Here is a 22,197-nt window from a genome sequence, read left to right as displayed (position 1 = left end):
CCTGCTGAGCAGCACTTGGCAGCAGGAGCTGGGGGTGATGCTGTGTGTGCCAGCTGGGCTGGCTCTGCACTGGGGGCTCAGCCCCAGGCCCTGCCACCTCCTCCCTTGGCATGAAGCAGGTTGAGAGGGAGCAGTAGCTGGGAAAGAGCTGACATTTCTCCTGGGACCGTGGTGTGGGATGTTTCCCCTCAAGTGAGCAGGAGGTGTTTGGTGAGTGCTGCTTGTCCCAGCTGCTGGAGGATGGAAGAGCTTTCTGGGAGGCACTGATGGAAGAGCTGCTGGCAACATCTGCATATCACCCTCAGTGTGTTGTGTGGGGAGGGCAGAGGTCTCTGAGAGCTTTGCCACTGCTCAGACTCCATTTGCTGGGCAGGATGGTGCTGACCACGTGTGGCTGGGGAAGGTTTGCACTAATTCCAAGGTCTGTACAGGTTTACTCACTTTCTTCAGCTGCAGCATGGAGGTTATTTCCTTGAAGGATGGGTTTTGTCTCAAGCTTAATCTGGCTGGTACAGAGATGGCTGAGCTCTGAAGGGAGCTCCAGTTCAGAGGCACAGCACAGGGAGGCACTCCCAGCTCTGCTCTGTCACCTTTATCTCATCTTCCAGTAGTGACCGAAAGACCCTTCTCTACTGAATGTGTAGGTGCAGAAGATAAATTATAAACTCTTCAGCAGGGACTAAAACAGGTGGTAAAATTTAGAATCATAATTAATTCTTACACCTCAACCAATATGTGGGCTTGTTTAAGTGCTGAGCACAGTGACCTTCCCAAGTTTGGCCCTGAATCATGGCCAGTTTGTATAAATTCTCACAGCAGCTTCTGGCAATGACAGAGTGTCCTTCTGAGTAGCCATTAGTTTGTGAGCCAGCCTGTTTGATTTTGGGGTGAATCATCAAGCAGTAAATGTGTGATGTGACACTTGACTGCTGTGTTTTTGCTCTTTCAGGTGTTAGTCACACCAGATCTCTGCTTCCTTGCCTTCCCCTTTTGGTTTCTCTCTCCCCACTGGGCTGTGACAAGCAGTGGTTCCTGGATAAGGTGTCACTTCCACAGTTTTTTGTAAAAGCCAAAGCCTTGTGCTGTTGGTGACCCCAACTGCTCCACACAGAGTAACTTCTCCCAGCAAAGGAGAGAGAAAGCTGCATCAGGACAGCTTGAATGGGATATTGTTCCTTCTCAGACAGGAGGTCAGGCACGTTGGTGCTTCCTGGGAGGGCTTTGTGCAGCTGCAGGGCAGGGCCTGGCTTTAGGAGCTTTGCTGTGGCCCTCAGTTGTGCCTCTATTGCAATAGATGCTGCTGCTCCCTGAATTGTTTCTTTCACCGAAATCTGAAGGAATGAGGCAAATTCTTGGCTGTAGTCCAGGCTGAGATAACACTGGGTCAATGTTTGTAGCCTGGGTGCTGTTGTCCCATGCACTTCTCGCTGGCAAATCTTTTTCCTCTGGCCAACAGAAGTGGGGTTTTATTTTCCCTTGGGCCCCAAACACTTTTGCTGTGCATCCTCTGCACCTCCTTGAAATGAAGTTCTCTCTTCCCTGAATCAGTGCCTTTCTGTACCCTAAATATGCATTTTGTCCCTCCCACATTGTTCCTTGTATATTTTATCTTACTTTGTGGCTAGTGGGAAGCTGGTATCTGATCTGTTCAAAGCACGTGGATTATTGTGTCTGGTGTGTGCAGACTCTGTGGTTCCCTTCAGCACTGAGACCAAGCAGTGGGAGGAACTGCAGGATGAAATTCTTTTTTCTTAGAAGGCCTGAATCTGCAGAGGAATATTTATGTATCATTAGAGCTGCTCAAAAGCTGCTCCAAAGGCATCCACTTCCTACTTAAAAGTGATGAGGTGTCTTCATCTTGCTTCTCATCATCTCTTTTCAAAGGGATGATGATCTGGGCATCTTCAGCTCAAAACCTGGTATTGTACCTCCTCCTCACTTCCCTTCCTCTGAGCACAGTTCCTTTTTCCTGGCAACCTGCACATTGCTGTAACATGACCTTGAGGAATCTCATTAATTAATACAGATTTAAACATTGTCTGGTCATGAAAATCTGAAGTGTTTTAGCACAAGGATGAAGTCTTCTCCTTGTCACATATTCGTGTAATATTGACTATAAATTCTATCTACATCAGGTAATACTGACTATAAATTCTGTCTACATCATCACAATTAAGTTTCTTTGTGCTCCACACAAAGCAGTTTGCCCCTCACAGCCCTGGTACTCTTGGAGATCCCATCTCACAGAAGCTGGCCCTGGAAGCACATGGAAAGCACTCAGGACCCAGCGGGCTGAGGAGCTGCCTGGGGTGTGCAGGGGGTTTGGCTGCTGAGGTGTTTTGTTTCCTGCAGTAATTCAGTGGTTCCACGTCCCTGTTGTTGTGCATTCCTGAGGTCTCTGTGGTGTAAATTGATTTCAAGGTCACTTCCTAGAAAACCCTGCCAAGGAGAAACAGGAGTAGCTGTTGGAGAGATCCTGCCCTGGCCAAGTCCTGTGGCTCCTGTAGGAACAGCAGTGACACAGCTCCTGAAGTGGAGGCAGGAGCACTGTGGTCAGGATCTCTGACACCTGGGAGTGTGCAGGCCTTGCAGAGGGCCCTGCTCTGCAGGAGAAGGGGCTGAGCAGGTGGAGTGGGGGGCTGTAAAGGAGGGTAATTTCCTCTTTTCTTTGTGGCTGTGAGGCTTTAGAATGGCACTTGTGGGATTTGGCACTTGTGGTTTTGTATGATTTGTTCTTGTTTGGCATCTGGCTGGCCTTTGGAGTACTGTCTTCTCACAGATGTGGGGTTTGTACTGGTTCCTGAGTATTTAGCCAGCAGGTCAGAACACTTCCAAGCATGGCTTCTTGCATTGTTCTCAAGCTCTCCTCCTCTCACAAGCTGATCTTCACTTTCCAGTGTTGGTGCATAATCCATTTGGGATGGATATTTAGCAGAGCAGGTAAAACCACTTGGATGTGTTTCCAAGGAGATCACAGGGCAAAAGCTTGGTCAGAGCACTCTGATTTCACAGTCAGCTGTATCACTGTTAATGATTGCTCCTTGTCATTCATCGTTTGTCATCTTCAGTGGCACTAAGAGGTCTTTGTTGGGATGCAGAGGTCACTGTAACCAGTTGGAAATATCCTTATCCTAGTTTGGGCTGTCTTCAGTGTGAAAGGAAAATCTGACACTATAGAACCTTTCAGATCTTTAACTTTCCTGCATGTTTTAACTTTTCAGCTAGAAATTGTTTCACTTGTTTTTTTAATTTAATTTTTTTCGTTTAATTTTAATTAAATTTTATTTAATTTTTTAAATTTAACTTTCTTCATTTAATTTCTTCTTTGTTGAAATTTTTCATTCCAATAAACTGAATCTAAATGCTTTTTTTTTTTTTTTTTACATTTAGATGCACCAGAAATAATTGATTATAGTTCTAAGCAAACAATCTTGATGAGTTCAAACAGATTCCGGGTCCCTCTGTCTTCACTCAGCCCTCTTGTGAAATTGAATTTGTAATTTCAGTTTCAGGACTGTAGAGATTTAAATGACTCTTTGAACTGTTGGTCACAGTCCACTACAACAAAAGTACTGATTTTTGCAACAATTCTTTAGTCAGAAATCTGAGGAAAACCAACTTGATTTAGGGAAGGACACTGGTCCTGGGCCAGCACCTCTTGTGGAATGGTTGGTTTGGGTATGAGGTGTTAATCCCAGTGGGGTTTACAGGAAGAGAGGGGGTGGCTTCATTGGCACCATTAATTTTAATGGCACCATTAATTTTATTATATATATATTTGATATATATCTGATTCTGTTGGAGACTTTAGTCGTCCCAGTGTCAGTCTGAAGTGCAGTCCCACAGCAGAGCTTTAACATCCAGTGCTGGCACAACACTGCTGTTGTTCCTTCTGGGAAAGGAGAGGCACAGAAGGGAGAGACAAATCTTAGTTCCTGTATCCTGCTCAGTGCAGAGTTCCTGCAGGAAGGAGCTGAAAGAGCAAGTGCAGGCAGCCAAAGCATTAAAACAATTAATGCTAAATACTCTGTGCCTTTCATTTCTCTGGGATGTTTTGATGTCCACCTTGGACTCTGCAGAATCCCAGAGGAGTGTCGGGATCTCTTAGCTTGTCACAGTGACCCCGAGAAAAGTTTGAAAGTCTCTTTTCCCAGCCCAGCGCTTGAAGAAGGAGTCAGGGCTCTTCATTTCTCGGTCTCAAGGTTGTTTATTGTTTCTTATCTAGAAAATTCTTTCTCCTGTCCAGCCGAGGTCTGCTCAGCACAACGGTCAGAGGCACTCTGCCTGCCCCAGGGCTGTGTTATCTTTTTATACTAAAAACTACATGTACAATGTTTACAATTACTTCCCAATACCTATCACCTATGTTAGACAGTGAGCTTCTACTCTAGACCAATCTAAAAGTGCCAACATCACAGCAGAAGATGGAGGCCAAGAAGAAGAAGGAGAAAGGCAGGACACGCCCAGATCTCTCTATCTTACCCCCCTGAATCCCCATTCTAAAAACCCCAAAATCTACTTTTTCACTTTGTGATAAATTCACTGTCATTCTACTTCATTTCTCATTGCTTGCAGATCTTCATCTAAGGCTGGTAACTTGTTCCGTGGGTCATAATCAAAACCCCAGGGGCATTTTGGGCTCTGTGCCAGGGTCTCTGAGACCCCTGGCAGGGGTCTTGGCTGCTCAGGACAGCCAGAGGGATGTCCTGGGTCCTGACAGAGGAGGAGACATAACAGTTTTGTGATGGCTTGAAAAAAAATCAAGTGTTTCTCTGTCTTTCTAAGCTCCCTCAGTTTCCCTGTTGCAGCAACGGGCTGTTGCACAGAGAGGAAGATTTTGGTAAGAGGATTCCGGGGTGCAGGAATGGGCTGCTCTCTGCTCAGCTCAGTCTGCAGGGATGGAAAGTCTGGGTGCTCTGGGAACAGCTTTGCTGTGACTGCAGCGTGGGGCTTCAGCTGTCCTTCATGTGATCTCAGGCATCTTCCCTGCTGTATTTTTAGAGCTGTTGTGCAAAGAAGATTAGCAAAGGACTTAATATCGATGTGGATATGGAGTCTTTGTCAAATATGGCAGTGTTCCCCCTATTTAGGCAATGTGTTTGGGCTTGTGTCACAGTTATATCACCAGGCTGTGCTCTGCCATGTGCCTCTGCCCTGGCCTCTCTTCCTGCTCCAGATGTTGTTGAGCTGTCTGAAAAAGTGGCTGTGCTCTTAGTCCTGGTCTCAGTTTTGCTGGATATAATGTCACTTTATTAGGGAGCCTGTTTCCAGCTGGATCAACTCCATAGTTAGTTGAGAAAGAAGCAGCTGGGAGTTGAGATCCAGTGGTTTACCTTCAGGAGGGAGCCACAGGCACCTGCATTCAGTGGTGGTTTCAGACTGGCTTTTGTGGTCCCTCCATGGTGAGGGGGTGCTTACAGGTGAAGCTGTTCAAGTGAAGCCTCTGGAGGGTCCTGGTCCCATAGAAGTAGCTCTTGATTGTCTGGAAATTCCCTCAAATGTTCCTGGCACAGCTGCACCCCTGAAAGGGCAGAATCACAGAATAATTTGGGTGGGAAGAGACCTTAAAAGCCCATCCAGTCCCACCCACCCCCCTGCCATGGCAGGGACACCTCCCACTGTCCCAGGCTGCTCCAAGCCCTGTCTAACCTGGCCTTGAACACTTCCAGGGATCCAGGGGCAGCCACAGCTGCTCTGGGCACCCTGTGCCAGGCCCTCAACACCTTCACAAGGAAGAATTTCTTCCTAACATCTGATTTGTGTGTCCTCTTTGAGTTTAAGACCCTTTCCCACTGTGCTATCAAACTGTCCACCCTTGCTGTGGAGTTGATTGGGGCAGCATTTCTCAGGAAAAGGCTTTCAGTGGCACTTCTTGCAAGTGTGTTGAGGGCACATATATGGAGTGACATGGGACAAACTGCCCAAAAGCAGTTGCTAAATATTCTGGTATGCCAGTGGCCTCTGAAGGCGTTCTCAGCATGCACTGCCCAAGCACTCAGGACTCCAGGAACTTAGAATGGGTGGCCTGAGGAGATACATTTTGTGTGTGCTGGAACAGAAGAGACCAGCAAGGTGAAGGCTTTGGCCTCAGGTAATAGCCCTGGATGGTGGTTTGGAGTGTGGAGGGTTGGGACAGGGCAGGTGGAAGCACAGATAGGAAGTGTTGACTCAGCCTGAGCAGATGAATGAGCTGGTGAGTGCAGGGAGGAGAGCAGGTACTGAGGTGTGTACTGAGGCCTCCTGCCAGGTGGCCCTGGAGCAAAGGGCACCAGGAGAGGATGGCTGGGAGTGTCCTGTGGCAATGCCTGACACAGATCCATGAACTCCCATCCTAACAAATTCAGCTGCTCAAAGCAGTGAGTGTGCTTCTCTTGGCTGGAGCCAGGTGGGTCTGTGTTGGAAACAGTCACTTAGCACGGGAATTTTGGATTTATCTAAACTGGTTTTGTTATTGCTGTGATGAGGAGTGAAAAGCACAGGCAGAGGAACATGGGAAAAGTTCTCTGAGAAGTCTGGCAAAGCAAGCAGGACCTTGCTGAGGGACTGGGAGGGAGAGCAGGGTTTCAAACCTGCGTGCTCTGTCCTGGCCAGGACTCCAGCTGGCAGCTGCCTGCACTTCCCTCCTGATACTGGAGCAACATGATAATCTGAAATAGCTCCTTTCCCGTCCAGAGGTCCGGGAGCAGATCTGGAATGTGTCCTTAAGTGCCTGGGCTATTTTGGGAGCAGGGACATGAATCTGTGCAGGGGCATCCAGGCTTTGCATGGCTGTGCTAATGGGGAGCTGACAGCCCAGCCCAGCTCCAGCATCAGCACATCAGTGTTTGCTTTTGGGGCAGAGAACTCATGAATGTTTTTATTTTTCTGTGCTGTAAAAAATGGTTGCGTCTTCTGGAGGGGTGGGAAGATGACAGCAGTTCCTAGAGGGATTGCCTTGGAAAGATGGCAGAAACATCTGAGATGGAAATGTGGAGCTCTGAGAGTCCAGTGGAAGGAGAGCACAGGTTCTCTTCCTGGAACAGCAGCAGTGGAATTCTGGGCAGCTTGTGCAGCTACCACATATTTGCAACAGCAGCACAACATGCAGGAGATTTTTCAGAACTCCAAGGAAAACATTCCATCCTGCAAACATCTTAGAATATAGTAAAGGATGAAGAAGTTAGGGAAGGAGCAGCAGCAGTGGGTACTGCTCATGCAAGTTAACTTCTCTGCAAGTGCCAGGGAAGACTGGATTTCTGCTAGAGCTGCTAAAGAAGCTTTGGAGAAAGGGCTTTTCTCAGGGATGTGCTAATAGAACAGGGAACACTTCAGAGCCAGGACAGAGTTGTTTTACAAATTGATAAATTGAGGCAAAGTGAGTAGCCAATAATTGCTGGCCTTACCCTTGAGTTTAGGGCAACAGGAGCTTTTTGGCACATCACGTTTTAAGGCTTCATACAAACAGTATTGACCCAGAAATTATAATATTCCAGTCTTTAGCCAGCAGAAATCAGCAGAGCTCTGTTTGCTTTTGCTAGTTAGGAGCTTCCTGATGTTGAAGTGATGATTCTCTTACTAGTATTCTTCAACAACAGGATTCTGTTTCTGCTTCATGTGTGAAGGGAAGGTTATGTTAGGACATGTTTGGCTGGTGACTGACATGATGCTGTCCCTGCTTGTAGCTACTCTGCTTTAACTTCACCTCTAAAAAATCTGGGGAAAACTCCGGGGTTCAGGGGGCTCTGTTTTGTTGGACTTTCACTGTAAGGGAATTAATTAATTCAGAAAGAGTTAAAATTGATTTACCCAGAAGCTGAAATTTACTTTATCTTCACTTCTAGGCCTACGAGAAACGCTTTCCTACGTGCCCAGAGATCCCAGTCTTCCTGGGGAGTGAAATCCTGCACGAATCCAGGAGTGAGGACGGAGCCATCCACGTCATTGAGCGGAGCTGCAAGCTGAACGTGGACGCTCCCAGGCTGCTGAAGAAGGCAGGTGGAACCTTGGGAGCAGAGAGGCCTGCATTCTGTTGGCTGGCTCAGATAGACAAAGGCTCCTAAAGTTACTCTTGTCTCTCAGTGTTTTCCCCTCCTCTTCAGATTGCAGGGGTGGAGCACGTGTTCTTCATCCAGAGGAACACGGTGAACTGGAGAGAGCGAACGCTGCGCATCGAGGCCCACAACGAGACCTTTGCCAACCGGGTGGTGGTCAGGGAGACCTGCAGCTACTCAGTGAGAGCCCTGCTGGGGCTGGCTGGGCTGGGAGGGGGCAACTGTGCACCCACACACTGGGGGAAGGTGCCTGGATGGGTTTGAGACTCCTGCAACGCTGGGATTAGAGACTCTGGGGCTGGAAAGGCTGTTGGCTCCTGGGTGTGGGATTGTTCAATTGCTTTGGAGAGACAGGACCAGGAGGAATGGCTTCCCACAGACAAACTGGACATTAGAAAGGAATTCTTCCTTGTGAGGGTGGGCAGGCCCTGGCACAGGGTGCCCAGAGCAGCTGTGGCTGCCCCTGGATCCCTGGCAGTGCCCAAGGCCAGGCTGGGCAGGGCTTGGAGCAGCCTGGGACAGTGGAAGTTGTTCCTGCCCATGGCAGGGGGTGGGACTGGATGGGCTTTAAGGTCTTGATGATCTTAAAGGTCTCTTCCAACCTAGTGATTCTGTGTGTCCATCCAAACCATTCTGTGGTTTCATAAGGCTTGAGAAACTTCTTCACGTTGATTGTGATTCCCTGCTTGGAGTGAAAGTGGAAAACAGAATTGGTACTCCAGAACTGCTGGTGTTCCCTCAGTTTCTTTTTGATTGAAATTCAGCCTGACAAAAACATCTAGAGCTTGGGCATGTCTATAAATCTGGATGTCTAGAATTAAACCCTTACTGTTCATTATTATAAGGGCCTGAGCAAAGCCTGACAATTTATTTTGCCCACAAATAAGTGAAAGTTTTAGCACCTTGTTTGTCATTATTTTTGTGCTCTAAAGATTTGGAGCCTTGTTTGTGGCCAGGCTGTCTCCCTGTGTGGCTGTTTCTGTGCTGTTTCACTGCAGTGCTGCTCTGAGGGCCCAGCCACCATGAAATAGCTCAGGTGTTTCTGGAAGCAATCAGATCCTGCTTGTCTTTCCTTACACTAATGTCCAGCTCCTGTTACCTACCTGCCCTTTTGGCAACTGGACAGCAGCTCAGCTTCTTGGGAGTAAACAGGCTGTGAGGAGCTTCAGGAAGGGGAGGAGTGGAAAAGCTGTGAACAATTTGGATGGTGAGGGTGTTCCTGGGCCAGAGATCCCTTGGTGGCTGCCTAAGGCCACCTTAAACCGGCCTAAAACATCCTAAAAAACTGCTGTAAATTAAACTTCCATCATCATCAAAGGTACTGACAGGTCTGAAATGCTCCCAGGTCAGCTCTGAGATTGTTACACTTGCTGATTTTGGCTGTGTCCTTAGGAAGGAAACGTCAGCATCTGGGCTTTGAGGGGAACAGGGTGGGAGCTGCTTGCTGCATCCTCAAGATGGTTCCCTGCTCTATTTTTACCAGTTCCCTTTTCCCTGCCAGAGTGCACCGGAAGCAGGTTTATTCTCATCTTTCCTTTTCTGCAGCCTTCTCTGAGGCAACTTGGAGAAATATGATCCTGCTCCTGCAGTTACTTAATATCTCCCCAGGGAATTTGTCTTTTATGGTATCTCTGTGTGGGGGCTGGAGTCGTTTTTCCTCCCTGTCAGTTTGTGAACAACAGCACCTGCAGAGAGGAGGCAGAGCCTTCTCAGGAAAGGGTTAAGTTTAAAAGAGGGAAGGATTCTACCATATATAGAGCAACAGAGGGGAAATAAGGGAAAGGTGTGTCTTGAGCTGAAGAGTGGGGAAGCTCCCTGCTCTGCCAAGTCCCCAGTGTTTTGGGGAGAAGGCTGATGTCAGTGGCTGAGTCTCCCATCCAAAACTAAAAGAGAAAACTGGTTTGCATTTTTCTTCTTTGCAGGTGTAGGAGTTTTAATTGCATGCTCCACAAGGCCATCCCTGTCTTTCCATAAGGAGACTTTGACATGAATGCTTGAAGTGGGCACTTCCACTGCTCTTTTTGTGCAGCTTTTGCTACTGCAGTTCAGGTCTGCTGAGGCAGGGATGGTTTAAATCTTGATTTCCTTGTGCACTTGAAGAATGTTGGGTTAGCAAAAGTCTGGATGTCCAGTTCACAAAGGGTTCTCACAAGGGGAATGAACCTGGCTGGTGACTCCAGGTGTGGCAGTGTCTCCTCTGCCCCCTCTCTGTGGTGCCAGGGCCACAAGCCATCTGCCCCCATCCCTCCTGTGTGTTGTGTTCCCCTGGCTGCAGGTTCACCCTGAGAACGAGGAGTGGACCTGCTTTGAGCAGTCAGCCTCTCTCGACATCAAATCCTTTTTTGGCTTTGAAAGCACCGTGGAAAAAATTGCCATGAAGCAGTACACCTCCAACATCAAACGGGTAAGGTGGGCTTCCCTGGCTGCCTGAGCACCCAGGCCCCCTCTTTGCCTTTCTGTAAGCACACCCACTGGAGCTTTGTGCCCTTGCTTGTGCCTCTGGAGTCCCTCGGGTGGGCAAAGGAAGGCAAAGAGCGCAGAGCAGAGCTGGCTGGAATGTGCCTGTGCAGGGATGGAGCAGGCTGTGCCAGGGCAGCAGGGCACTGGGTGCTGTGGGTGCAGGCCTGCTGGACACTGAGGACACTCTTCTTGTGCAGGAAGGGAAAGTCCTGGGTGAAAAACACCCCCTGTGTCTCCAGAGCTTGGGCTTGGGATGGTGGCTCTGGGTGCAGAAGAACAGGGCAGCTAATTGGGTTTGGGAGCAGGAGGATGGGGTAAAAGTGCTAGAAAGGCAGCTGCATCCATAACTGGGATTTGCCTGGGCATTATTGTAATTCATCATTCACAGGGGGCTTGGATACTGGAGGTTTTTTGACAGGATCATGGGGATGGAAGGAGAGATTTCCCCTCTGTTTATCCTCAGCAGCATTCGTCATCTGCCCTGAGGAAACTCCAGTGCCTTGCTGGCTCTGGAGGAAGCTTTTTCCTAACGAGAGTTCTCCCCTTCAGGGCAAGGAGGTGATTGAGCACTACCTGAAGGAGCTGATCTCCCAGGGGATCACGTTCATCCCTCGCTGGAGCCCTCCCGCGGCGGAGGAGGAGCGAGCCCCGGCGGCGGGGCGGGCCCCCGGTGCCATCCTGCAGGAACCCGGGGCTGCTGGCAGCAGCAGGGAGCTGCCTGCCAGCCCCTGCCCGCCCCCGGGAGCTGCCAGCCCTGACGGTAGGCACTGCAGCTCCCACTCAGCAGCACTGACCGAGGGGCTTATTTCCATTTCTCTTGGCATCAGGTTTTTCATCTGGAGTGTGGGGGAGGAGGAGGAGGGAAAGCTATTTTCTTTTTTCAAGGAAAATAAACAATGGAACTTTTTTTTCCCCTTAAACAAAAAAGCTGTGCAGGCAGTATGTTTTGGAGCTTAGAAAAAAATTAGGTTTGATCAGCCCCTTAAGGTATTTTATACTTGAAACTAGAGAAGATGTCTTCAGTATGCTGGAATGAAATATTTTATCTGTTCCAAAATTAATATTCTTGGGGACAGGTTTGGATGGTTTTTGGCCCTGTATCAGGCCAAGACAAACTTGAGGAATGTCTCCTAATGCGTTTTTCCCACAAAATGCCTGAATCAAACTTTATCTTTCCATGTGTTGGTCTGATGATGTTTTCTAGACTAAATAAAATACTTCTCTGGCAAAAAGAAATAGGAGGGACCTTTGAATCCAGAGTTGTTGTAATAGGAACTGTTGTTGTCATTCCTGAGAAGGAAAGGCAGCACTTGTTTTGCTGAGTGTAACTAGGCAAAAAGCTTGGGATTTGGAAATATCAGTAGTTCTGCTCTCACCTGACATTCTCTGGGAGCTTTTCTGGAAAAAGATGGGAGCCCACAGAGAAGCTGACTTGGAGAAATGTTTGAGATTAATATTGTCCTCAGAGTGGTGGGTCCCAGCTAGCAGAAGAGGAGAGTAGCCCTTATTTTCCTGCCCATATTCCTGCTCAGGACAGGATTAGCTCCCCTGGGCCTGCTCCCCACCTTGCTGGCTCTGGGGGTTCCGTGGGATGTCTCACTTCCAAATGAAATTTCTGTTATCCTGCTTATCCTGTGGGTGTCCAGGCCTCCTTCTATAGGTGATGGCATCTACTGGAACCTTGTGCCTGACAAAGAGGTGTCCCCAGCCCTGCTCCCTGTGTCTTCCACCCCAGCTCCTGCCTGGGCTGCTCCCCCCAGCTGCCCTGTTCTGCTGGCTGGCAGCTGCCAGCCCTGGGTGACACATCCCTCTGTCACATCCCCCTGTCCCTCAGTGCTGGCAGTCACCAACCCCTTGTCCTTTGTCTCTGAGCTGGAGGAGCTGCTTGGTGTGCACAGGACTTCTCCTCCTGCCAGAATCCTCCCTGGCTGTCAGAAGTGTGCTGTTGTTCTCCCTTAGTCTCTGGTGTCCCTGGGCAGAATAATGGCTTGGTTTCCCAGCAAGGCACTTGTCACTGCAGTTGTGCATGAGATTTAGGACACGTGGAGATGGAAGTGGCCAGGTCAGGAGTGGTTGGTGAGCTGAGTGCCAGAGCTCATGATAGATCTTTTAAAGCTCCTGCTGGAGCAATTCAGGGCTGAATGAAATATTGGAGCCAGAGCCAGGTGGAGTGATCCAGCTGTGATACAGCACACGCTGCCTCGTGCCCCAGTCACCAGAAGAGTGTCCCTCCCTCCCTCCCTGAGCAAATCCCATGTAAACCATAGGGAGCCCAATGTGTAGAAGCACCTGCTCCCCTCCCTGCTGGCTGTGCCAGTTGCTCTGAGCTGTTGTTCCCCCTGCAGGGGACAAACTGGATGCTGACTACATCGAGCGCTACCTGGGCCAGCTGACCCCGCTGCAGGAGAGCTGCCTGATCCGCCTGCGCCAGTGGCTCCAGGAGACTCACAAGGGAAAGGTGGGTAGGGCACTGAGGGGCACACAGGGGCATCCCCAGCTGGGATGGGGAACCCTGGGTGCACAAACACACTGGGGAATGAGGGGCTGGAGTGTGACACCACGGGAAGGGACCTGGGGGTCCTGGTGGATGTTGAGCTGAGCATGAGCCAGCCCTGGCTGCCCAAAGGGTCACTGAGAGCACAGTCCTGCTCTGCTCTGTGCCACAGTGGCCTCTAGTCCTGGACACCGCAGTATCAGAAGGCTCTAAAGCTGTCAGAAAGTGTCCAAAGGAGGAACATGATGGTGGGGAAGGGTCTCAAGGGGAAGCCATAGGAGGGGCAGCTGAGGGCACTTGGTCTGTTCAGCTGGAGGAGAGGAGATGGAGCACAGAGCTCACTGGGGTGCAGCTCCTCCTGAGGGGCAGCTCCAGCCTCTGCTCTCTGTGACCAGGGACACGAAATGGCTGGAGCTGTGTCACGGGAGGTTTTGGTTGGATATCAAAAAGATTCTTCCCCCAGAGGGTGCTGGCACTGCCCAGGCTCCCCAGGGAATGGGCACAGCCCCGAGGCTGCCAGAGCTCCAGGGGTGTTTGGACAATGATCTCAGGCACAGGGTGGGATTGTTGGGGTGTCTGTGCAGGGCCAGGAGTTGGACTGGATGATCCTTGTGGATCCCTTCCTCCTTAAGGAAATTTCGTGGTTCTCTGATTTTTCCCTGAGAAGCAGCACTGAGGGACAAGCGTGTCTCTGCTCTGCTGGAATGTCCTGGGCTCCTTCTGGTTAAAGGAAAGTCTATCAGACCAGCAGGGTAACTGATGTGTGGCTGGGAAAAGAAAGGGTCTAGAGCAGCTTGAATGCCTCAAAAGGGGTTTAACTCCAGATTTCCTGACGGAGAGGGATTAGGAGGGAAGGAAAGAAGGACCAAGGATAGCACCAGAGAGAGTAGTTGGGTGGGCTGAGTAGATAAAAGATGCTTAGGAAGAGGAGCAAGTGATCCTGCTTGGAAGCAGAGAACAGCTGGATGAGGTTTCAACAGTAAAAGCTTCCTGGCTTAGAAGGAATCAGCTCAGTCAGGATGGGTTAGGTCAGGTACTCTGCATTCCTGGGTTTGGGAAGATTTTCATTCTTTTTCCTTCACCTGGCCTTTCCAAAAGACACTGCTGCTTACAAGGAGCTTTGCCAGTCCTGCATGCTGTGCTGTATGTCTCAGAGCTGAGCATGTCTCATCTGAGTACAGGGAGTCTGAACATGATTTAGAATGCTGTTTTCTCTTGGAAAAGTGAATGTGAATCACCTCTGTAGAAATCAAATGTAACAAAGATTTAGTGCTATTGTTCTGCTGCTGTAGAACTCCTGAAGTTCCCTTGTGTGTGAGCAGGCACGTGGCTTTTGTTGGTACCCAGGAATGGGGATGGAGAAGCAGCTCCCAGCAAACCTCACTGTGAAGAGAACAGGAGGTGTTGGGGCAGTGTGAGAGCCTCCCAGCAGCTGATAAGCTCCAGATACCAACAGTGCTGTTACATTGTAAAAGCTGATAAATTCCTATCCCCAAACATCTGCCAGAGCTGGCCAAGGGCACTGGTGTACAGTGGCATCAACAGCAGCTTGGATACCTTGGACCAGAAGGGTGGGGGCTGCTGGAGGCAGGTAGTGACTACAGGAAGAGATTGTGATATATAATATATTGTATATATACACACCTGATGTAGCAGAGGGCCCCTTGAGGGGCTGTGGCACCTCCCTGGCAGCTGCTCTTGTGTCCCTGTGGTGCTCTGCCCCTGAGGAAAGAGCTGGGGCTGGGCTCCAGCCAGCCAGGGGTGGTGAGTGAGCTGTGTGAGCAGGAACAGCTTCACCAAGAAAAGGGGCTCTGCTGGAAACTGCTTTTGATCTGTGTCTGCCTGTGATCCAGCCTCCAGTCAGATGAGAGGCCCTGGACAGGCAGGGGTCAGTCCCCAGGTGTGGGTGTGCTCTCAGAGAGGACAGGAGCCTTTTAATGGAGCCCTGAACAGTGAATGGTGTGGGCTCCACTGGGGTAGGAGAGATCTCACCTAGTGGGTCCTGGATGGGAGGACATCCCAGAGACAGGGAGGCTTTGTCCCTGGTGTGACCTGCAAGGATCCTGCTTTCACCTGGAACAGGCACCACCTAAACCTTTGTTTAGGTTGCAAAGTATCAACCCACAGGCTGGTCTTCCCCCTCCATGTCAGAGGCTGGAGAAGGAAAAAGTGAGAGCACATAAGCCAAATGTGGAGCAGCTGCCCCTGGGGTGCCTGGAGCTGGGCAGGGAGTGGCAGCAGCTGTCCCCTGAGCTGTGCTGGAGCCCTGGGAAGTGCAGCTGAATCCTGAGCTCTGGGGACAGTGGAGCTGCCTCAGGCCTTTGGGTGGCCTTGCTGGGCCCTGTCCCCAGGAGGATGTGGGCACACAGGAGGGGAGATGCTGGCTACTGAAACTTCATCTTGAACCCCTGACTGCTCAGCTGCTTCTCCTGACAGAGCAGGCCAAAATCAGGAGCTTATCCTGCAAGGCTGGGGTTGTCCCTGGAGAGGCTCTTACCTTGCTGTGACAATCTGTTCTTTTAATTCAGAGCAGGGATGGCCTTATTCCTCTATCAGAAATTATCAAAAAATAGATCTCCTGTTTCTTGGAAAATGGCCCTTCTTATTTTTGTCCTCTGTCCTATTTCACTATCTTTTCCCCATTCCTTCCAAAGCAGACATTACCTTTACAATCAGATATGTTGTTCCTTAAAAAATCTGAGGAGTTGAAGGAACAAACTATAAATGGTGTTAAAATTGCAGCAACTTAAAGCTCTGTTCAAGGCTTTGCACCATGCAGGAGAGTGCAGCAGTTTTACCAGGGAATACAAAAGCAGGCTGAAATTAAACCTTCGTTTTCTTGCATGTGGGAGTTACTGCTTTGGTTGGACAAGGATAAAAGACTAATTCTGCTGTGGAATGAGTCTTCTTGAAGCTTCCTGCCTTTGGTCCAAACTGAAGTGCTGGATTTGCCTCTTGCCTGGAGCCCTGCACAGGGGAGGTTTGAAACAGGAGAATATCAAACCTTCCACCAGCCATCCCCTCTCCTGCAGAGATCCAGGAGCTGGTGTGGGTGTCTGGGCTGGGCCTGATGAGTGACAGCTGCCTCTGAGCAGCAGGAACACAAACCTGAATTATCTGATGAACGCTCTGCTGGCTTTAAACTTGCTGTCATACTGAATTCCTCTACACACTCCAGAGATCATCTTTGGGAAGGCTGCCCTCTCTTTTCCAGGACACACAGATGCAGTGTTAGAACCAGTGTTAACCTCCCCCCTGCTCCTAAGGTGCTTTAAGATTGCTTTAGGCTGCCTGAACTCTGCCCCTTCTTTAGGTGAGCCAATTCTTACCATCTCTTGCTTGTGAATCCAAGATTGCTCCCTCCTGACACAGCTGCCAGCCTTGCTTTCTACCCAGCTTTCTGTTTCCCTGAGCATGGCAGTGGACAAACAAAGGAGCTTTGACTCCTGAACATGGGGGTTTGTGTCCCAGCAGGGCTGGAAGTGCTTGGGTTGTGCTAGCACAACATGGATACTCTGGAAGAGACAATCCCTGCTCCACAGAGCTGGATTTTTTATGGAAACTTGTAGAAAATGAGGCCAAGCACTTTTGGAGAAGTTGGAGTGAGGGACTGTGAATCCAGCAGCACATGCAGCTCTAATCCAGTTGGATTTGCAGCTGACAGGCTCTTAGTCAGATTTGGCACTTCTGTGGAATCCATCAGGTTTGTTGTTAATTCCGGCTGCTTGGCACTCCTGCCAAGCTGTCTTTGATTCTTCAGCTAAAGAGAACATGGCAGATCTGGAAGGAGGTTGGGATAAGCCATTCTGCAGACTTGCTTTGGGAAGCTTTTGTGCCTGTGATGTGGGGATTAGTGCTAGTGCTGGGGTGAGTGATTGGGAGAGGGTGTGTTGTAGTTTGGGCTGATTTGGATCAAGAGTTATTGTGGTGTAATGGGGCAGGGAAGCCTTTGAAGCTCTCAGCAGCTTTCCTGTTCAAACACCAGCAGCAGGGCCTGCACAAGAGCTGGAATTGCTGTAATTGGCATCATTCAGACTGCACAGTTGTGATTCCCTGCAGTGCCTGGTGTGCTCAGTGTGTTACCTGTGGCTGTTTGTTACCTGTTCCCATCCTGTGCTGATTTGCCTTGGGCAGGTGAACTTGCAGCTCCCTGACTTTCACACAGTATTTTGGAGATTCTTGTGGATAACCAGCCAAGGGAAACATCAGCCAGGCCAGGGTTTGCTGGAGCTCCTGGGAATTGCCCTGGGGAAGGGCTTCCCACAGCCAGTGAGCTGGTCCCTGCTGTTGTGCTCCTGGCACCCTCTGCTGCTTCCAGCTGGGTTAGCTACGGAGGGAGGCGGAAGGGAACTTCACTGTTTGCTGTCTTAGTTTGAAGAGATTAAAAAGTGGTGTCAACTGCAGCCTCCTCTGCAGGCCAGATGGAACATTCCAGTGCTGATCCTGGGGTTTTCTCTCCTGGCAGATCCCCAAGGACGAGCACATCCTGCGGTTCCTGCGCGCCCGCGACTTCAACATCGACAAAGCGCGGGAGATGCTGTGCCAGTCGCTGGCCTGGCGCAAGCAGTACCAGGTGGATCTCATCCTGCAGTCCTGGAGACCCCCAGCCCTGCTGCAGGAGTACTACACTGGGGGGTGGCACTACCAGGACAAAGGTGAGTGTTGCTGGCTGGGGGTTCTGTACAAATCACCAACAGGATGGGACTGCTGGGAACGTGTCTTGAGCTGTTTGATTTTCCAGCATCAGTCTCATTATGTGGCTATGACAATGGGAAGACACCAGCAGCTCACATCCCAGGCAGCAGACAAAGAACTTAATGTTATAACTTACCTTAAGTGTTTTTTGACCAATCCCACAAAGCAAAAGCACATTGACAGTAGTTCTATCCAACCACAACAAGCACAGGTACCTTTGGTTAAACAATGCTTGCTTCTTTTGGATACAATACCTGCTTGTGAGCCTTAAAACACAATGCACAGAGCTCCATTATTTAGCTTAAAACTTCCTAATATCTTGCTAGATAAACTTTTCTGCAGCTTAGGGAGTTATTCTAGACAAGTGTTAATACACAGACCGTTGTTCTATTTGTCCTTACTTTTCTACTTTTTACTTAATTTTTCTGCTGACCAATCTCATGGCTACCGCTTAGCTCTAATCATAGTTCTGCTGTCTCTGTGGCCTGCCTTTTGCAGCTTTCCCAAAACCCTCTGATTTTATGGATTCCCACAGTGAGGAGCTGCCCCTGGCATCTCACTGGCGGCCTGGGATTTTGAGGAAGGCTGTATTGACATTTTTAAAGTTAACAAAGCAGTTCAGTGCCTGTGAGTAGGCACTCTGCTTCCCTGTAATTGTATTTCCTCTGCACAGATCAGTCAGTGCAAAGCAATTTCTCTGGACAGGTTGCTTTTGGCAGTGATTTTTATCCTTTTTAAATATTTAATGTGGCTTTTAAAAAAGGTATAAGAGTGATATCCTGGGAGACTAAAGTGCTGCCCTCTCTAACCCCTTTGTTTGAAGATGGGCGGCCGCTCTACATCCTCCGCCTCGGGCAGATGGACACCAAGGGTTTGGTGAAGGCCCTGGGAGAGGAGTCCCTGCTGCGACATGTGAGCTGTGCCTTTGTGTGCCACCTCTTCCCTTCAGGGTGCTGGGAAGTCTTGTCATGGTGCATCAGGAATCCTGGAATGGTTTGGGTGGGAAGGGACCTTAAACATGATCCAATTCCACCCCCTGCCATGGGCAGGGACACCTCCCACTGTCCCAGGCTGCTCCAAGCCCTGCCCAGCCTGGCCTTGGGCACTGCCAGGGATCCAGGGGCAGCCACAGCTGCTACGGGCACCCTGTGCCAGGGCCTGCCCACCCTCACAGGGAATAATTCCTGCCCAATATCCCCTCTAACTCTGCCCTCTGCTTTCTGTATTTTTAAAAATAAGATCTCTAAGCCATCCTGGTAACTCAGCCATTCTCAGGCTAATCCCTGTCTGTGCTGTCTTTGATTCCAGGTTCTGTCCATTAATGAGGAAGGCCAGAAGAGATGTGAGGAAAACACCAACATCTTCGGCCGCCCCATCACGTCAGTATAATTGGTTTATAATTTGTCTATAGCTGGTTTTCCTGAGCCCTTGCAGGCTCTCAGGGCCATGGTGAAGGATGCTGCTGTGGTTTGGGGTGATGTCTTTAGGGTTACAGTGCAGACAGCAGTGTTTCTTATGGGCTGGATGGAGCCACAGATATGTATAAATTTATTTGTTGGACTTAAATGCAGATAAATTCTGCAGTTTTGTTGGAAAGCAAGTATTGATCCTTCCTTACATCATTTTCATATCCCATCTCAGATTAACTTAATCTTTCTGTCTTGGTGATTTTAATCCACATCTTTGAAATTCTGGGGATTTTTAATACAGGAGTCTGTCTGCCAAATTCCACCTTCATTTAAAATGCATTTTTACATTATTTTTAGCAATAGGCATGCATACCTTCACCACCTTCTTCCAGAGTGACAGATGTTCCTGCCCTTGGGGTTGGGTGTCTGTGTTACCTGGAGCTCACCTGGGTTCTGCTGCCCAAGTGGAGATATGTTTTTATTGGAACTGCTCGTGTCCCTTTTTGGCTTCCCTGCATCCTGCAGGGGCTGTGGGGTTAAACTGAGCAGCCACCACACTCTAAAGTTCTGACAGGTCTTTTTCTGCCTGTTTATTTTAGATCCTGGACATGCCTGGTGGACTTGGAAGGGCTCAATATGAGGCACCTCTGGCGGCCTGGGGTGAAGGCCCTGCTCAGGATCATTGAGGTGGTGGAGGACAACTACCCTGAGACCCTGGGGAGGCTCCTCATTGTGAGAGCACCACGGGTCTTCCCTGTGCTCTGGACCCTGGTGGGTAAAACCTGGGCTCTGCAGGGTCACTGCCACGTGTGCAGGGTCACAGATGGCTACATCAGCAGAGGCAGGGAGGGAAAATCTCCAGGCAGCTTATGGGGAGCTCCTGAAGAGCCACAGCAGAACCAGGCCATGGGGTGCCTGTAGCTCACTGGGTTCTGGTCACTGCCATCCACCAGGACAGGATGAGAAACCTGGGTTGGAATTGCCCATTCCACCCAAACTTGGTGGGCTTTCATGTAGATGGGAGAAGACAGATACCTTTTAATCTCATGCTGAGGACACTGAAGGGTAATAAGTAGTAATAATAAGTAGTAAATAATAATCTGGTTCTGCCTGGTGCCTGCTGACTGCTCTGGCAGTGTGAGAATGTGGTTGTTACATTTCTAGTGAGGTTTGTAGGTGAGGAAGTGACTGCAGACTTCCTTTACATGAAGCAGAAAGTGTTGTGAGATGGTGATACAGAGAGAGAGAACATTTTCAGTTTGTTGTCCCTCTCTTTGGGAAGTGCCTCAGAGCTGTGAAGCTCTGCACAGTGCTGAGACATTCCAGGCTAGAGCCCAAAGCATTGTTGGGAGATGGCTCAGCCAGCGTCCCCAGCTGCTCTCAGTGACAGCCATGTCCTGTGTGCCCTTTGTCTTGCAGGTCAGTCCCTTTATCAATGAGAACACACGGCAGAAGTTCCTCATCTACAGTGGCAATAACTACCAGGGCTCAGGAGGGCTGGTGGACTATGTGGACAAGGATGTGATCCCAGACTTCCTGGGAGGAGACTGCATGGTGAGTTTTCCTTCCTCTTGTGCAGATGCAATCTGGAACTGATTCCCTGTTCCTCACACCCCTGGCCTTCCACTGCCTTCTGGAAGAGGCTAAGCCTCTGTGCTGGCCAGCATGCCCCTGCTGTGGGCACAGGGCAGTTCATTTGGGCACACAGGGCTGCCCCTGCAGTGCTGGTGCTGCCCTGGGATCCTGGGGTGTAGGAGTGTTGGGGGGCAGGACGGAGACAGAGATCTCTGCAGCCAGGTCAGGAACTTGGGGTTTATTACAAAGGGCCTGGGTGCAGGGCCCTGCTGGGAGCTGCCAGCCACAGCTCAGAGCAGGCTGAGAGAAGAGAGGGGGAGAGAGGATGAGAGGGTAAAAGAATAAACAGGGTAAGAGAGCGAGGTTCCCATTACCATACAATAAATCTTCTTCTGTGTTGAATATTCTAATTCTCACTAACCAATCTAGTACAAGATACAAATCCTACAGCATTTACATACAGCCTATAAGAATCATTACATCACCATACTGTGTTACATTTTAAACCCTAAAAACTCCTCTTTGGGCCCCTTCTGCCAAGCTGTAGGGTCTGCTCTGACCCTTGGAGCTGTCTGCAGGCAGAGGGAATTGTTTCATCAGAAGGGGATCACCTTCAGCTGGCCACACCATTGTTTTCCAGTTGTTCAGTAACTGAGGGATCTCAAAGCTTGCTTTCATTTCAGTCTTGCTTACAGTTTCTATATTCTCAAAATCTTTTGCCAGACAATCATATTGATAAGGCTTTCCTGTTTCATCTTCCCCAACCCTGGAGCAGGGTCAGAGGGCAGCTCTCTGCAGGGAGCTCACAGAAACCTCGGTGGTTCCTGTCAGAGCCAGTGTGCAGCTCTGGCTCAGCTGAGGGGTCAGCCCGTGTCTGACAGCCACAGGAGTTGCTGGCTCACTGCTGGAGCATGCTGAGCCCCTGTTTGTCTGTGTGATGTTGCAGTGCACTGTCTCAGAGGGGGGGCTCGTCCCCAAGTCCCTGTACCAGAGCGAGGACGAGCCGGAGAACTCGGATCACATCCGGCTGTGGACAGAAACCATCTACCACTCTGCCAGTGTCCTCAAAGGAGCCCCACACGAGGTACAGAGCACGCCCTGAGCTGCTGGGATGGCACAGTGACATGTGTCCCCTCTGCTGGGGCTGGCTGCAGCAGCCAAGGGCTCCCAGCACAGGGAGCAGCAAGGGCTCAGCAGCAGCTGCTGTTCCTGCAAGGGAGCAGCTGCAAGTGTGGGAGTGAAGAGCAGCAGTGTGAGCAGCAGTGTCTCTTATCTCTGCTGTGGCCTGATCTTCTGTAAGGTCCAGTCTCTTCCTGCTCCCCCTCCTCCTCCTCTTGGGAGAAATAAAGGGCACTCAGTTTCCCTTGTGATAGTTCAGCTCCCATTCCCAGCGGTGTGGCTGGGACAGTAACGGGGGTGATAAAGGAAGGGTGTGCTGGGAACTGCTTGATGGGAGTCACCAGGAAACAGGAATGTCCCAAAAAGGAGCAAATCAGTGTCAAATCAGTCTTCTGGCCTCTCTGATGGGGATTGA

At 49.9% G+C, this 22,197-nt stretch overlaps 1 protein-coding gene across 1 annotated transcript in view; it reads left to right on the top strand.

Annotated features, from left to right (window-relative positions):
- SEC14L5 (SEC14 like lipid binding 5) overlaps positions 1-22,197 on the top strand; it is a 37,612-nt gene that overhangs the window by 8,852 nt on the left and 6,563 nt on the right. The window contains exons 3-13 of the mRNA XM_005425199.2: positions 7,821-7,970; positions 8,079-8,210; positions 10,306-10,434; positions 11,040-11,250; positions 12,836-12,948; positions 17,450-17,639; positions 18,503-18,591; positions 18,988-19,058; positions 19,688-19,859; positions 20,508-20,642; positions 21,610-21,747. Of these exons, the coding sequence (XP_005425256.1) occupies positions 7,821-7,970; positions 8,079-8,210; positions 10,306-10,434; positions 11,040-11,250; positions 12,836-12,948; positions 17,450-17,639; positions 18,503-18,591; positions 18,988-19,058; positions 19,688-19,859; positions 20,508-20,642; positions 21,610-21,747 (1,530 nt within the window). The remainder of the gene's footprint in view (positions 1-7,820; positions 7,971-8,078; positions 8,211-10,305; positions 10,435-11,039; positions 11,251-12,835; positions 12,949-17,449; positions 17,640-18,502; positions 18,592-18,987; positions 19,059-19,687; positions 19,860-20,507; positions 20,643-21,609; positions 21,748-22,197) is intronic.

Source organism: Geospiza fortis, unplaced genomic scaffold, assembly GCF_000277835.1.
Source record: "Geospiza fortis unplaced genomic scaffold, GeoFor_1.0 scaffold114, whole genome shotgun sequence".
NCBI lineage: Eukaryota > Metazoa > Chordata > Aves > Passeriformes > Thraupidae > Geospiza > Geospiza fortis.
Note: the sequence above shows the minus strand (reverse complement) of the source record. Positions and strands in the feature narration are given on the sequence as shown.